We start from the raw sequence: 17,711 nt of genomic DNA, 5'->3' as shown, positions 1-17,711 counted from the left end.
ATATACAATATTTAAAAGCTCAATAGCCTTTGAAGAGAATGACTTACAGTCATAAAATATTATTGAGCTTTAAATTATTGAGAGCATCAATGTTCCCTGGTTTTCACACGGTGCATTGTGGGACTTTTAGGGAGCGAGATTTCGCGATTGAGAATGTCCGACTCCCTAATCAGTGCCCTGACTAGTAAACTACAGAGCTGATTGAGACACACATATTGCAAAACATACCCTTTGCCAAAAAATGTATGCTAGGTTTCAACAATTTTATTGCACATTATAACATTACTGATCAAATCTGTTTATATATATATATATATAGTACAAATTCGACACCTTCTCAGTTGAGCCTGTGAAAGTGAGGGCTTTATTCGGGCTGAAAGAGTTGGAAATCAACCCTATTTTAAAAGCATATTTTTATATACAGTAGTAAGATACTTAATGCCTACATGTGTAACAAAAAAAAGAAAAAGAAATTCAAAATACAAAGAAAAATTACAAAAAGAACTGTTCCCCAACACCACCCTACAAAATAGAAGTAATATTAGATGAACTAGATGGAAATGGGAAGTTTTGTTTTTGTTTTTTTTTAAAGATGGATTATACAAAACTTTACATAAGTTAAGACAAATCACTCTGGAATGAAACCTGAGTTTTCAGAGGTGCAGTTGTGGCCTGGCTGTGGGTTCAGGCTTCGAGCTTCAGCGATGAGGCGTTTGATTCCCACCATCCACTGAATGACTTCAGAAACATGATCCACCATCAGGCCTCGGTGGATCTCATCAGCTGCGTCCCAGTTTTTACTTCTCAGGGCTGAAACGAAGCACATCCAAGTATGTTTTTCCTCACTTTTACCAAGCTGGACAACAGCAGTCTAAATAAATGACCAGTGTATTTCAATAATGTCTTAAATGCTGAACTAATCCATGATAATGTGCACCAAACACATGATAATGTAGTCCAGTAGAAACGAGCGCTCATCAGCAGGACTGGGCTGTTTAAAGAAGTAGTTCACTTTTAAAAAAACTTTTGCTGATAATTTACTCACCCCCATGTCATCCAAGATGTCCATGTCTTTCTTTCTTCAGTCGAAAAGAAATTAAGTTTTTTGATGTAAACATTCCAGGCTTTTCCTCCATATAATGGACTTCAATAGGCCCCAAACGGTTCAAGGTCCAAATGACAGTTTCAGCGCAGCTTCAAAGGGTTTTAAACGAAACCAGACGATGAATAAGGGTCTTATCTAGCGAAACGATCGGTCATTTAAAAAATAAATAATAAAGTTTAAGTTTTATAAGCACAAATGCTCGGCTTGCTCTGATTTGAAAAAGATTTGTTCATTTTGATGAACGAGTTCGAACAGGATCACGAACGCGCATCACAGAACAGAGCAAGGAGAGCATTTGTGATTATAAAACTATAAACTTTTTTATTTATTTTTTAAATGACCGATCGTTTCGCAAGATAAGACCCTTATTCGTCGTCTGGTGTCGTTTAAAGCCATTTGAAGCTGGACTGAAGAACTGAAGACGGAAAGACATGGACATCTTGGATGACATGAGGGTGAGTAAATTATCAGCCAAAGTTTTTTAAAAAGTGCACTAATCCTTTAACCTCATACCATGCAATGGTGGAAATGTTTCAGCTGACAGATTTTGCAATATAACGTGCTGGAATTTGTTTGACTGCTTCATGTTATTTACATTTGAGCAACAAGAAAGATGATGGGAAGTGTGGAAAACAAGTTAAGATTAAATCATATTAAATCATGGTTAAAAGACAATCAAGTGTGTGCCCACACTTTGTAGGTTTTAAATCACCGGAAGCGTGCTTTGCCTTGTGTAATGTTTAGTTGTCCTTATTTTAATGTACTTTATGCATTCTTATGAAATGTGATTTATTGTATGTATAAGTGTTGTTGATTGTCTTGATGTATTTTATACTACAGTTGAACATTAGCCAAGCTGGCTAAACTGGTACATTTACATAAATGTTGATTAAAGTGCACTGTCCCTGTCAATCAAAACTGTTTAAATAAGAAGTTTAGATATACATGCAATATATTATGTGTTATAATATGTTATTACGGTGTGAGTCTCAGGGCTAAAATATTAATAGCTATAGAGTGCGTTTGAATTTCTCCCACTTTACATTAGGCATCTTTTTAAAAATGTGGAGTACAATGCATCTCATTATAAAATCTTCCCAGTCTAATGACATTTGTTATGACATCCACCTTATACATTATGATGCTCATGATAATTTTGGTAACTACGATAAGTAAATCCGCTTCTTCAGCCAATGATTCTTCGACATCGATGCCTGTGGTATAGAAATATACAGAGCGACCGCAATAAAACTAAAACAAACTGAAGGTCAAGGCAATATTTTATAGATGGCGGCTCTTGTTTCTCTGTGCTTAACATCTATGTGCTTCTCCCAAATTTCAAAATGGAAGGTTGTTTTCTTTTAAATTTACGGTAGAGGCCAAAAGAGAATTGAAATCTTCATCCTTATATTATTAAAAATGTGTTGAAGATTTTGTAATCATATTGCACAGCTGTGCTTGGAGTCGATTGTTTTATTTGTGATAATAACGCAATGAAACATGCCAAATTGTGCAGACATAATTTTTGACCAGGCTGTCATACAAAGAAATTATGAACACAAGCCAAAACACAGCCGAACCAACGAAAAATTAATAACGGATTATGTGGTAGTCAATTTTGCCTTTTGGCCAAATAATTTTGCCAGATGAATACTTCAACCAAGTTTTGTTAATCCCTCATGTAAAGGTCCCATATTGCACAACTTTCACAAGTTTTATTTTAGGTTTTGATGTCCTTAAGAATATATAATTGCGGTATAAGTAAAAAAACCATCTCAATATATGTTTACAGCTCCTTTCTCAGGAGCTCTGCCAAGAACAGCTCGATTTTTGCCTGTCTACTTAATATTCATGAGCCTCTCTTCTGATTGGCCTGTTGTTGAGTGACCCACCATTGGTGAGCGAGTAGTTCTGACATCACAAATATACAGAAGTCACAACGGCTCGTGAAAAGCACAGCTAGTTTATGCAATCTGTGTGCATTTATCTTTGGATCGACTGTTTTGAAACTAATATGGTAGTTTCATAGAGCCTAGACCTCTGTTATCATGAAAAAACACAGGAAATTTCAGTTTTGACAATATGGGACCTTTAAATTTATAAAATGTTTTCTCATAATTTGATGGTTTAATCGAACTTGTAGGGTAATTGAAAACAAATATCCCCTCCAAACATGACTTTGCCCACTACTGTACACATTTACGACCCCTGTTCTGGGATGTTTTACGCCTGAACCAGTGAATAGAAGTGAACAACACTCTGACTCACCTTGGGACAATCCATGCATCCTGCGTTTAACCAAAGGAGAGAGTTTTCCACTTTTCCACATGTCCTCAAAAAGCTTCAGTCGCCTTTCTACATCATCACAGACCTGTTTCTGAAAAAAATAAATAATAAGTTGAGGAGTGCATCTGGTAACACTTTATTTTAAAGGGATGTAGTTACATGTTACTACATGTACTTACTACAGTAATAACAGCAAATTACACATAATTACATGTAACTAACCCTAACCTTACATGGTAACACTTTATTTTAGTGTCCTTGTTACACGTTACATGTAATTATGCGTAATTTGCTGTTATTACTAAAGTAATTACAAGTAACTAATCCTTAACGTAACTCTGTACTAGGCACATGTAGTTAATTAATATTACTCAGTACTTATTTGAGAAAGTACAAGGTAACTACTTCATAAAGTTAAAATAAAGTGTGCATGTTAAGTCGGTATAAAACGGCCTTTAAGTATTTTAAGCTGTTATGTTGTGTTACAGGACATTGTTACAGTGTAATTACACAAGTAAGTACTGAGTAATATTAATTAACTACATGTACATACAATAGGAAAAGGGTTTGGATTAGGGTTAGTTGCGTGTAATTATGTACAATTTATAGTTATTACTAAAAAAAAAAAGACAGTCACAAGGAGACAACAGGAAGATAACTACCCACAGTTCATCACACCTGCCTGGACGTTTCCTGAACACTCGGACTCAACTGTTCCGGTGTGTTTAAATGGGGTCGAAGATAAAGGATTGGACAACCCTGACTAACAAGAAGTGAGAAAAAGGTTTTTTTCTTGCAAAGACTCTTTCTTTAAAGATATTTGCTTTATGTTATGTGACTGGTACACTTGTTCCAAACTCTGTGTGTGTTTTATATTGTTAAAACCCAAACAATAAATGTTCTTGTTTTGAAACTGCGCAGATCAGGGCTTGACATTCACTTTCTTGCGGCGAGTGGTTTTCCAAAGTTACAGTTTATGTGTATACTCACAAAATAATGTCAAAATTCTGGTCTTGATGTGTATTTGACTGTTTAAGCTCAATAAGCAGTAAAACAATAACTCAATTGACCCTTCGCAGGGAGCTTGATTGACAGGTGATCTGACCAATCATACTTCGCCATCCGCCATTTTGTCCGACAAAGCACTCAGGAGAGTTAGTAGATTAACATGGGAGGATTTGAAGTTTAAAAACTGAATGTACTGACGCCTTTCCGCGGTTAAAACAACATTCCTTCTTATGTTCATTCATGTTTATTTGATGCTATAAATGAACTAGAAGGAAGAAATGATCAGTTCAAGAGCAGCTTTAACTGAGGCTCTACAGCGATCTGTCACGACACATTAAAGAGCCACAAAATGGTATTTATTGTTTAAATTTCTTTTTAAAAATAACCAAATTTGAAAGGTGAGACTTTGTTTAATATGTTTAATATCAAAAGTAACCGAAAAGTAACCTGGTCTGTCCTGTCTGTCAGCGTATTGTCAGTCTCCTCTCTGATCCGCGATGTATTTTTCACTGCGTGAGAACATGGTGTGTGTGCATGAGAGCGGCGTAGCTTGTCGGACATAGCGACAGTTACTAAGGGGGGCGGGTCTTTGCGAAGGGTCAATTTAGTACTGAGAGGCGGCTTTATGTGCGCAAACTTTGGTTGTGAACACAAAAACTGCGGGAATGAGTAAAATTATGCGCAATACATGCATTCACACAGCGAAATTTAAGCCCTGTAACAGCAGCAATATTCATCCAGAGCAAATGAAACGAGTGAGTGAATGGAGGCGGGTTTGTGTGTATCTCGGTGACGGAGAGAGAGAGAGAATTATTCTGTGGATAATGAGTATGCAATATGCATTAAAAAAATCGATATTTTTGACAACACTGCATTGCACTTAGTTCATAATTTCTGATGCCTTTTTAAAAGACTACAATTGAAGAATCTATGTATCATACACAGAGTAGCTATCAGGAGTGACTGCGTTACACGCCACTGCTGAAATGTAAAGCCCTGGTGCAGAGCCAAAAATATTTCATTGTAATTTTACTCCATTTTTTCCCATTCTGCCAGTCTCTAGGTCTGGGTATTGTTAAGAATTTCACAATTCGATTTCGATTCGATATTGATTTATTAGCTTCGATATCGATTCAATAAATAGTAAATACACAAGTAATGTATAATTGCATGCAACTGTAACGTGGTGCTTTAGAAATAGCGATGAGGCTGGATCCAGACGCAGTGTGGCTTTATTAACAAACTTAGACAGGAACAGGATTCAAAGACTCAGAAACAGGACTCAAGGATACAGAAATAACCAACGTTAACATCTATCATACATTCAACAACTCACAAAGACAGGGCAGGAACATAGGGCTTAAATAATCAGGGACAAACGAGCTAACAGGATAACAAGGGGGCGTGGGAAAATCAGAAACACCTGGGAAAACTAATGAACAAGACAGGGAACCAAAGAACATGACAGGACACAAACCCACATCGTGACAGCAACACATAATACAGTATTTATACAGTAATCTCCTCCTGTGTTAGCGAATGTATAGTTCATGTATGAACACACCAGGCAGAATTTGAGTGAATTTTTGAGGTGTCGTGGGCTAGTCGACGAAACACTGAGGACGGAAGGTGCCCACTTGAAGACCCTAGAGATGTTCCCTACTCCGCTCAATCCAGAGGGTTGTTATGGGGGACCGCACTGTGGTTGCAGCCGTTGTGTGTGCTGACGCGCAATACACTGTATTAACACCAGACAGAAGATTCACGTCACTAGATGGAAAGAAGCGTAAATGGATGGAGAAGCATAGGTTACTGTAAAGCTACGTCTTAGTTGGAGATTATCTTGGCGAAAGCCGAGTACAAATCAGCATGAAGTTTTAACATCTACTCTCGTGTAACGGAAATCATGAAGATCTGGATACGTCCAGTGACTGTGGTGAATAGTGCTGCTGGCAACAAGGGAAAGACCTTGTGACAGCCTGGAGAGACAGCTGACAGGAGGAAAGAGACCCCAATGGGGCTGGTAAGGGTTAGCTACCCTTGTCGGCAGTATCCAGCTCTGTGTTTACAGGATGCTGGAGACACCCGCCCAAGGCTTCTGAAAAATTAAAGAGGAAAATACCCCTAGAGTCTGCGAGAGCAGGGGCGGAAGATGACTCAATGGTGGACAACAGGGTTTGCACAGTTAGTGATGAACACATTGATTCTTGTGAACCCGGTCAGACTAACCAGCATAAGAGAGAAAAGAACCTCAACGGGCATAGGCCTGGAGTTAGATGGCCAAGAGCTTGTGAGAAAACTGCATGGGACACGGTAAACACAGATCTATGCTTTGCATTAGAAAGATTAACTGGTACAGTTGAAAAGAAGCTGGATAAATTTGGGGACATCATTTACGCATATGGAAGTGAGAGGTTTGGTGTGGAAAAAAGGAAGGAAAAAGTACAAACTACTCCTGGATTGTCTAGACGGCAGCAGAAAATTGAAGGGTTAGTTAGAGAAAGGAGACAGCTGAGGAAGCAATGGAAAAGAGCGGAACAAAGTCAGAAGGAGGGACTCAATCTCTTACAAAGGGCCATAAAAGATAAGCTTGCAACATTACGCAGAGCTGAGCGCCTACGGAAACGCTACAAAAAGAAGGAGCGTGCGAGGGCTAATTTCTATAAAGATCCATTCAAATTCGCAAAGAAGTTATTCACCAGTGAGAAGAATGGCACTTTAAAAGCATCTAGGGTTGAGCTAGAGAGATATTTGGAGGAAACACATACAGATGCAAAAAGGCATAAGCCTATGTCTATTCCGTCAGACATCCCACCTGTCAATCCACCAGAATACCAAATGGAGGTCTGTGCACCTAAGTGGAAAGAGATAGAGCAGGTTGTGAGAAAGGCAAGGGCTTCATCATCTCCAGGGCCTAATGGAGTTCCGTACAGAGTGTACAAGAGTGCTTCAGGAGTTCTACGAATTCTGTGGAAATTGATAAAAGTGGCTTGGGAAAAGCAGGTTGTACCTAGAGCATGGCGCAGAGCAGGGGGAGTCTTTATACCCAAAGAAAAAGATGCTACAAGCATCAGTCAGTTTCGCCCTATTTGACTATTAAACGTCGAAGGAAAGATTTTCTTCAGCATTATTGCTCAGAGATTGTCAACCTACCTATTAAAGAATGGCTTCATTGACACTTCAGTTCAAAAAGCGGGCATTCCAGGATTCTCAGGATGCTTAGAACACATCAGTGTTATCTGGCAACGAATTCAATCAGCTAAAAAGGAGAGGAAGGAGCTCCACGTGACATTCCTGGATTTGGCTAATGCATATGGTTCAGTGCCACATGAGCTTCTTTGGGCATCAATTGATTTTTTCAGGGTACCGATGTCGATAACAAATTTAGTGAAAGCCTATTTTGGAGATTTGCAATTTAGTTTCTCAACTCCAGAATTCAGCACTACATGGCAATGCTTAGAGGTTGGAATAATGGCAGGATGCACCATTTCTCCACTGGCTTTTACCATGGCAATGGAAGTAATCATTAGGGCAGCAAAATGGGTAGTAGGAGGAGAGCGCTTGGCTTCTGGGAAGCGACTACCACCAATCAGAGCATACATGGATGACATGACAACCATGACTACAACGGTAGCCTGCACTAATCGGTTATTGGGGAAGTTAACAGATAATATTGAATGGGCACGAATGCAATTTAAGCCCTCTAAATCAAGGAGCATCTCCATAATTAAAGGCAAGGTAGTAGATAAAACATTCTTCATTAATGGTGAGGCAATACCAACAGTTTCTCAGAAGCCAGTGAAGAGTCTAGGGAGATGGTACGATGGGGATCTAAAGGACACAGTTCGAGTGGGAGAAGTTAGACGACAAGCAGTGGAAGGGTTGAAGAGCATAAACAGCTGTGCTCTACCAGGCAAACTGAAACTCTGGTGCTTTCAGTTTGGTCTACTGCCAAGGTTGCTGTGGCCACTGACTGTGTATGAGGTTTCTTTGACAACAGTGGATAAGCTGGAAGCGTTAATAAGTTCATACATCAGGAAATGGTTGGGAGTTCCACGCTGCCTCAGCAGAGTGGGACTTTATAGTAAAGGAGTATTGCAGCTGCCAGTCTCTGCTTTAACCGAGGAGTTTAAGTGTGCCAAGGTCAGACTGGAAATGACTTTAGCAGAGTCACGTGACAAATGCGTAAGGGAGACAGCCCCTGTGGTAAAAACTGGTAGAAAGTGGTCAGCAAAGAAATCTGTAGTAGAGGCAAAGGCTGACCTTCAAATTGGGGATATCGTGGGACAGGTACAGCATGGAAGAGGGGGTTTTGGGCTCAGTTTAGTTCCTCCTAAATGGCACAAGGCAGGCCCAGCCCAAAGGAGGAAGCTGGTAGTCAACGAGGTGCGAAAGCAGGAGGAGAGGATGAGATGTATAAAGGCCATTTCCCAGGCCAAGCAGGGAGAGTGGATGAGATGGGAGAGTGTGGAACAACGCAAAATGGGCTGGCAAGACCTTTGGTCAATGGAAGAGAGTAGGATCAGTTTCCTTATTAGGTCAACATATGATGTTCTCCGATCACCGCAGAACCTAAACCTCTGGGTAGGAGAGGATCCATCTTGTCCTTTGTGTTCATCACCTGCCACATTAAGGCACATTTTGACAGGATGTAAGGTGGCTCTTAGCCAGGGTCGGTTTACTTGGCGCCATGACCAAGTATTGCGATGTTTGGCTTTAGCATTGGAAGGCAAGCGTAGTATGACCAATAAATTGCCGCCTGTTCTAGCAAAACATTACACGCAGAAGACAATATTCCTCCGCCCAGGCGAGCAACCACCAAGAAAAGGTGCTAACACCAATTCTCGCCCAGGACAACTGGAAGCTGCTAGGGACTGGAAGATGCTGGTTGATCTTGATCAACGGCTTATTTTTCCACCTGAGATTGCCACCACTAACCTACGTCCAGATATTGTTTTGTGGTCTGGATCAGCACGCATTGTTCAACTGATAGAGTTAACAGTGCCATGGGAGGATGCGGTAGATGAGGCATATGAGAGGAAGAAACTGCGGTATGCTCATCTGGCCACTGAAGCAGAACAGCGAGGATGGAGAGTCCAGGTTTATCCAGTGGAAGTGGGTTGTCGTGGTTTTGTGGCACACTCTACAACCCGGTTCCTCAGAGACGTCGGATTCAGTGGCCAAGAGTTGCGTCGTACAGTAAAGAACTTATCTGAAGCAGCAGAAAGGAGCAGCAACTGGCTGTGGTTGAGACTGAAAGATTCTAGCTGGCTGTGTACAGGCCGCCATGCTAGGGTTTCGTAGAATTCTTGAAAACTTGAAAGGTCTGTTGGTTTATTTGTATATGTTGTATAGTATTTACAGTCATTACGTTCCTGTGTATATTGCGTGAATGACGGGTGGTTGGGCAGATATTGTGTTTTGCGGTAGGTGGTATGCCATACGGAACCGTTGCCACTGAAACTGCATATTAACGCACCAGTGGGGCTCGACAGCCTTAGTCAAACGGGTTGGCGCGTATGGTTGGGCTGCGGAGAGATTGTGAGATTGTGGTTAGGTCTCAGCAGCAACTGTTGGTTTATTTGTATAGGTTGTATAGTATTTACAGTCATTACGTTCCTGTATATATTGCGTGAATGACGGGTGGTTGGGCAGATATTGTGTATTGTGGTAGGTGGTATGCCATACGGAACCGTTGCCACTGAAACTGCATATTAACGCACCAGTGGGGCTCGACAGCCTTAGTCAAACGGGTTGGCGCGTATGGTTGGGTTGCGGAGAGATTGTGAGATTGTGGTTAGGTCTCAGCAGCAAGAGGGAAGTAGAGGTCAGTAAACTGGGCTGAGTTGAGTGGGGGACGGAGGGGGGTGACTCTGGGACGCCAGAGTCACTGTCGAGCCCTCTTGAGGTGTCGTGGGCTAGTCGACGAAACACTGAGGACGGAAGGTGCCCACTTGAAGACCCTAGAGATGTTCCCTACTCCGCTCAATCCAGAGGGTTGTTATGGGGGACCGCACTGTGGTTGCAGCCGTTGTGTGTGCTGACGCGCAATACACTGTATTAACACCAGACAGAAGATTCACGTCACTAGATGGAAAGAAGCGTAAATGGATGGAGAAGCATAGGTTACTGTAAAGCTACGTCTTAGTTGGTGATTATCTTGGCGAAAGCCGAGTACAAATCAGCATGAAGTTTTAACATCTACTCTCGTGTAACGGAAATCATCTTGCATGTAAAATGTGTCTCTGAGATAATTTTTCCCTGTTCTTCCGCTTCACGCTTCTGTTTGAAGTTACTACGCTAAACTGCGGCAGCAGGAGATGGAGAGAGAGCGCGAGCTGGCGGAGAAGTACCGTGATCGTGCTCGAGAACGACGTGATGGTGTTAATAAAGACTACGAGGAGACTGAGCTCATCAGCACCACTGCTAACTATCGAGCCGTGGGACCCACCGCTGAGGCGTGAGTTTCCTCTGACATGTGTCCATTTCATTTCTTTACTGCATCTTAGAATAATCAGAATTCAGTTTCTCTAGCTGTATTTTGTTATATGACCATCTTATGAAGATGTGTAGGAACTTATTGTTTCTGTTGATTTTGTTATTACGGGTTCTTTCTTATTAGAAGGGGCTTTTTTGCCTATTTTGTACCAACTTTGCATGTAGTGCATTTGCCAATGATCATTTGGGATGCGCCGATACCGATATACTTGAAAGCTGATTATCGATGTATTGGACGATAAATCTAAATCCAAATTTGTATTTTATTTAAAGTTTTTGAGAGCCTGATTACAAAAACAAAAGTCTCACCATTAAAATCCATGTCCCAAACACACAATTATAATGATGTTCTCATTATAATTTTATGTAGCCGATATGCGCTGCACATGTTGCACTGAACCGTATTTTCCTTTTTGAAGTGATTCCAATCATATTTCAAGCAGTTCACAACCATCATGTTGAACAGTGCGCATCTGAAGTGTCTCAGCTGAAGGAAATAATCCATTATTTATCCGCTTTAATATATCAGCCATATTTTCTTATTTGGCCAATAACATTAAAACGGAACATATATCGGCCAGTATATTGTGCATCCCTATTGATCAACATTTTGAAGTTTTTATTTCACATGACTGCAAGAGACAAAACAATTCTGTCCGTTTTAGTAAAACGGCTATAATTCCCTAAAAGAACAAGTTCTTTTGAAATTTGGTCAAAGTTTGTAGACCATTGCTTGAAATCCACTTGTTGTTTTTAGATTAGGCTGTGATCTGCCCCGAAAATCACCAGGATATTGCTGATTTATTTAATTTTCCACTTTTATTTTGCTGCAGTTTTCTATAATTCGTTTCACATCATTTATTTTCTTCTACGTCTTTCTACAGATTTGTGCCATTGCAAATGAAGTAATTTATTTGTTAATTTTCATTTGCATTACTCCCAAAATCCCTGAACATGGTGACACTGTTGTGTCTAGCAGCAGTGAACAAAAATGCCAAGAGTTTAACCCGTGTATTATTTTGTCAAGGCTAATATTAGCGATTGAATGCTTATTATAGGACTGATTATTGCTTAGGAATTGTCAGTAAAAAAGTGCTTTCTCATTAGTTTGGATTTGAATGTGTCTTTTTCCTGCACTGGTGTTGAACAGGGACAAATCAGTCGCGGAGAAAAGGCGTCAGCTGATCCAGGAGTCCAAGTTCTTGGGTGGTGATATGGAGCACACTCACTTGGTGAAGGGTTTGGATTTCGCCCTGCTGCAGAAGGTACATCCACGTAACCATTGTTTGAAAATCAAACCACTGCCACATATTTGCTTTGGTTTAATGTACTGTTTTAATTTCAGGTCAGAGCTGAGATCACTAGTAAGGAGCGGGAAGAGGAGGACATTATTGAGAAAGTGCAGAAGGAAGTCAAGTATGTTTCATAAGTTCTTATTTGCTCACTTAACCCAGTTGCGAGTCTCTTTTGACATGTTTGTGTTTGACAGGAGAGATGAAGATCCAGAGCAGAAGATTGAGTTCAAGACCCGCCTGGGTGAGTTCAGTCTGTGTTTAATCTTTCGCACCTGGAGGAACATTTTCATACTTCCTGCAACTATTGGTGGAAGCTAGGGCTGGGTATTGTTAGGAATTTCACAATTCGATTTCGATTCGATATTGATTTATTAGCTTCGATATCGATTCAATAATTAGTAAATACACAAGTAATTAAGTACCTGAGTATATTTTTAAATAATGTGTGCAGTATTACCAATGTTTAAGAACAAATTGACCCCAGCATGTTTCCTGTCATGGTTTATTTAGCAGAACAAACTGTACAATATTGTACATGCGTTGAATACAAACCACAATTGTAACAAACAGGTGCTTTATTAATACACCTCTGCACATTCCGCGCGCTACGCGGTTTGGAGCTCGCGAGCTCTAGATTTCGGGAGATTTGAACTAATTTGCGTACATCAGGGAGCCGCTATCAATATGCGGGAGACTCCCGGAGACTTATTGTCGTTCTTGTTATCATTTAGGGGGGCTTAGGAACATTTGGAGTAGCTTCAGCCCCCCTAAAATAGGCCTAACGACGTCACTGGTTGGCGGTGCAGGCTTGAACGGAGTGCAGCTGCTGTCCGTCATCCTGCTGTTTTGGTAAAGCGCGTCTTGTACAACGCTGAACGCTCTCACTAGAGTGTTGCCCACAGCGCCGCCACTGGCCGGTGGGCTGAATCGATTCATAGGATTTGATGAATCGATATTGAATTGAGAAACAAATAATTGCAATGCATTGATGAATCGATATTTTTACCCAGCCCTACCAGTCTCCCATTGGTTTATGCTCTGAACTTTATTTTCAACATTTCACACAATGACTTTACCTTCACAGTATGTCTACATGCACTCAATGCCCAGTACAGCGGTTCTTGCACATCCTCAATGCATGGCTCTGTCTCCAGCTCTGCTGATCCCTCTGAAGGGATTCTGGGACTCATGGAAGGAGGAGGGATGCTGTCCGTCGGAGGAGGATTCATTCCCAGAGGAGGCGTAATCCCCACTACTGGTGTCGATTGCATCTCTGATCCTGAACCTACAGGGGCATAAATAATTAAGATTACACTTTATTAGGTTAGACATTTTACTAGTTATAAGTAACTTGTCAACTACATGTCAACTAAATATCATTAGAGAATTAGTGGGGTTAGCAGGATAAGGTTGACATGTAGATGCAAAGTTACTTTTAGCCAGTAGAATGTCTGTTGAGGAGCATCAAAATAAACTGTTACTGAATAGCTATTGGGGAGCATCACGATAAAGAGTTATTAGATATTAAACAGAAAGTCTACTAATACTCTAATGACTGCTAGTTCACATGTAGGTGCAAAGTTACTTATAGTTAGTAGAATCTCTAAAGTGGACCACTGAATTAAAGTGTTGCAATAGATTATAATTCGTTTTGTGTTGTGAAATTGCAGTTGGATTACACTTAAAAACTTGAATTACCTCATCTCATTTTTCATCCCTACACTTGTAAATTTGTAATTTTATATGTATTGTCTATGGTTAAAGTGCTTAGTTACAGATGCGGTTTTTTTATTTAAAATTCATCCAGAATTGTGGCCCTATAATAAACCACTTTACATTTATGCTAATATTTTGAGCTGTAATGGTAAAAAAAAATCCTCTTAATCCTTCAAAGACCAAAGAGTCATATGTGTAACAATTTTCACAAGAAAAAATGAATGTGCCTTTAATGTACATGCTCTAGAGAACAGTTTTTATTTCAAGAGGTGTCCGTAAACACCCTGTATAACCAAAATTTGTTCTGCGCCATGACACAAAGATCGGCATTGTGGTTAAACCAACTAAAATGAAATCAAAACACTTCTGTTTAGCTGTGCATTTACTGAATGAGCACTGTGCCACTGTTCGTCCGACTGTTCGTACTGTATTTTATTTTATTTTTTATTCTAAACTGTTTTAATTATTCTGATTTCTTTTGATTATTTAAATTTCTTTTATGTAAATCACTTTGAATTACCATTGTTTATGAAATCTGCTATATAAATAAACTTGCCTTGCCTAAATATAAAATAAGAACTGGGTAGAATTTGCAATACCAATACATAGGGGTTTAAAAAGATAGGGAAAATTAAAAATGTTTTTATTTAAATTTTTTAAATATTAATTTAATTATTTATTTTACAACCAATAAGATGGACTGAACCTACAGTTTTAATGTAAGGTCGGATTCATTGAGATTAATAGCACCTATAATATTATTAATCAAGATTGAACAGACAACTTTGTGATGAATTAGTTATATTTTTAATCAAATCAAAGGCCAAGAAAAGATGACTCAATCAATACGGTATAATAATTTGGCAAAAAATACAATTAGTAATTTGTTGCAAACATGTAAAGAGGTGAATGAAGAGCAGGTTTAATCAGACCTGTAATTTGGGGCGCATGTACCCTCTTGTTGAGGATATTTCGCTTCGGTCCTCCTGGATCCTTCTGCAGGCCGTAGGAAAACTGCGGTGGGTCGTTCCATCCATGCTCCTGATTGCCTGAGAAGAAAGCAACATTTCATGATTTTCCACAACAGAGAGTGAAAACAAGACTTTTTTGTGTACACTGATCCTGGTGTCTCGCAATCATGAACCCTAAGATAATTTATTCTTCTTCGGCACTGAATAAGCAGGAATCCAGACTGCGCATAAAACAGTCCAAAAATATTAATTTGCGAGTTATTTAAATTGTTGCCGAGATAGCCACTGGCGACGATATAAATGTACATTTTATGAATGATTAAAAAAAATTGCATGCCTTTTTACCTGTGTGTTCTGTGACGATTAGCCTATCACATATTTTGTTGTGTTGACTTAATAATAAATCGAGATGATGCACATCAAAGTTTAAGCAAAAAAAAACCCTGTTTCAATCACTGATACGCACATGGGAAAGCGAGGATCAGCTTTCCGTGTCAGAAAAACAAAAAAAATATCTGACTTTCAAACGGTCATCATCTCTGTCGAACGCCAACGCTGACGGCACACCTGCTAATAAAAAAAAACAGGCTCTAGTTTCTAGCATAAGCGAAATTAGAGAGAAAATGTGTCACAATTAGCTGTAGATGATCCAAAGGAGATAAGATGCTTTTAATAAACACATAATAATGCAAGAACATGAACTGAGGAAAACTGAGTGCTTAAATACGCATGAGGAAGATCATTAAAGAAACAGGGAACAGGTGAGCACTAATCAGAAACCGTGGTAACTAATAATTAACTAGAACTAAGGCAAAACAGCGGTAAAGAAAACCAAGACTAGGAACTAAGCAGAAGACGATGAAACTAAACATGAAATGATTGTGCTCAAAGGGAAAGAGCTGAGGGATCCACAGGCCAAGGCCAGTAAACACAACGAACGTAAACAGTTGAGAAAGAAAACGCATGTGTAACAGTATAACGGATCCGTGCTTCAGGTCTTAAAGTGACAACAGCCTAATAAAAACTGCTGCCAAATTATGAGATAATATTAAAAATATCTATATGGCAGTTTTTTCCCATGGTATTGATGTCAAAATTGTGGCCAGTGAAAATGCTGAGTGGGTAGTTTCATGATTATTTTTAGTGAGTTGTGCAGTTGTGTGTGGGTTTGTTTCTTCTTTAAACCACAATCGTCAGGAAAACCACTAGTAATTTGCTGAAAGGATCATCTGTGACAAAGATGCTGGACGAGGAAGACTTGGTGCTGGGCTGAATCAGCTGAGACTGTTGACCAACAAATATTTCCTCATCCAATATTAACTGGGTCATTTCACACACACCAGCGAGTGTGTGCGGTGCTCCAATCCATCCCTTCGAACTCCACCAAATGCCCTCTGTGACGGACGCTGTTGCTGGTGTTGTGTAATATTCAGCTCCTGTGTAAAACTGTTCCAGTGGGTGGAGTATACATGAATATTCATGATGTATCCCGTTGTGGGCGTGGCCTTGAGACAATGCACAAACGAATTGAACTGAAAATATTAGTAGAAGCTCCTCAAATCACAACTCGTTTAATGGATAGCCTAATTTCAAAAAGGGAATGAAGTTTATATGTAAGAATGAAGACATATAGAATTATCTTTTCGAAATAATCCATTAAACATTGTGATTTGAGGAGCTTGCACTAATATTTTCAGTTCCATTCGTTTGTGCATTGTCTCAAGGCCACGCCCACAACAGGGGATATATCATGAATATTCATGTATACTCCACCCACTGGAACAGTTTTACAGGAACTGAATATTATACACCTCTTCAGACTCTGCGATGTGCGGAAGTCCCTCGATTTATTTATTTAATTATCCCCTCACACATTTAATTATTTATTTATGCATAAATATGTGAATTTATTTATTTATTTATAAAGAAATTTGTGGATTTATTTTTAAATATGCTTATGTAGGCTATTCTTTTTTTGTAACCACCTCCTAAAGAGAACTTATACAGAACATTCTCTAATAGTTATTATTAGGCAAAGTTTTTTAAGTTTTGGAAACCAAAAGTTCTGGAGCTGGGTGTATACACACACACACACTCAATAATGACATTCATTTTGTTTAACAACATTGAAAGAAAGAGCAGTAAAAACAACACTATTTTCTGTTTCCTGGGTGGGAATCGCATTGAACTTTACAATGTTGGGCTGGTTATCTCCCTTAACTCGGGTTTGTTTTTAAAAAATGACCAGGCAACACTGCTGTGATTAATGAATTTAGTTTACAGAGTTTACTGTGTCTTTAACTGAACATTAAACACCAGATGCCACGTCACGAGCTGTCACATGGAAACACTCTCACACAAATTTCTTTAATAGTCAATTAGTCAATGAGTATTCAGTCGATTATTGTCCTATCGCAGTTTTCTGCATTAGATTGTACCTGTCCTTGTTTACAACTCAGAGTAAATAACACGAAAAGTTGAGAGGAATGAATGAGAGTGAAGAAACACAACATTAACTTCTGCTGATTACTCACACGAATATGTGACACCGACACATCATATGTAAGCTTATAAATTAAATGGTTATAAATACATGTACTATTATTTCTATCTTACCTGGTTTAACAAACCGATCACTCATAGCAGCCCAGAGACTCCAGCACGGTGTGAAGATTCGTGTGAGCTCAGCAACAACTCAGCATTAGCGAAGGCAAAATAAAAGTCACCGGTTAAAAAAAAAATATATATATATATATTTATTTACTCATATAAATACTATATATGTATATGCACAGTGTGAGTCCAAACACTCGTTTCCATACCCGAATTCAC

At 39.4% G+C, this 17,711-nt stretch overlaps 2 protein-coding genes across 2 annotated transcripts; one reads left to right on the top strand and one right to left on the bottom strand.

Annotated features, from left to right (window-relative positions):
- Positions 1 to 345: 345 nt before the first annotated feature.
- Positions 346 to 17,591, bottom strand: sra1 (steroid receptor RNA activator 1). Its single transcript, XM_077224853.1, has 5 exons — positions 17,496 to 17,591; positions 14,841 to 14,957; positions 13,269 to 13,477; positions 3,374 to 3,482; positions 346 to 810 (listed from the first exon to the last, which is right to left on the bottom strand). The coding sequence occupies exons 1-5, from the start codon at positions 17,518 to 17,520 to the stop codon at positions 629 to 631; spliced, it is 642 nt and encodes a 213-aa protein (XP_077080968.1). The 5' UTR covers positions 17,521 to 17,591; the 3' UTR covers positions 346 to 628.
- LOC143733171 (protein Red-like) lies at positions 10,694 to 12,510 on the top strand. The gene is made up of 4 exons (XM_077224747.1): positions 10,694 to 10,859; positions 12,048 to 12,162; positions 12,243 to 12,313; positions 12,387 to 12,510. Exons 1-4 carry the CDS (start codon positions 10,720 to 10,722, stop codon positions 12,508 to 12,510), a joined length of 450 nt encoding a protein of 149 aa, XP_077080862.1. The 5' UTR covers positions 10,694 to 10,719.
- Positions 17,592 to 17,711: the final 120 nt, after the last annotated feature.

Source organism: Siphateles boraxobius, unplaced genomic scaffold (genome assembly GCF_051911475.1).
Source record: "Siphateles boraxobius isolate OS27281-9 unplaced genomic scaffold, OSU_SipBor_1 92, whole genome shotgun sequence".
Lineage (NCBI taxonomy): Eukaryota > Metazoa > Chordata > Actinopteri > Cypriniformes > Leuciscidae > Siphateles > Siphateles boraxobius.
Note: the sequence above shows the minus strand (reverse complement) of the source record. Positions and strands in the feature narration are given on the sequence as shown.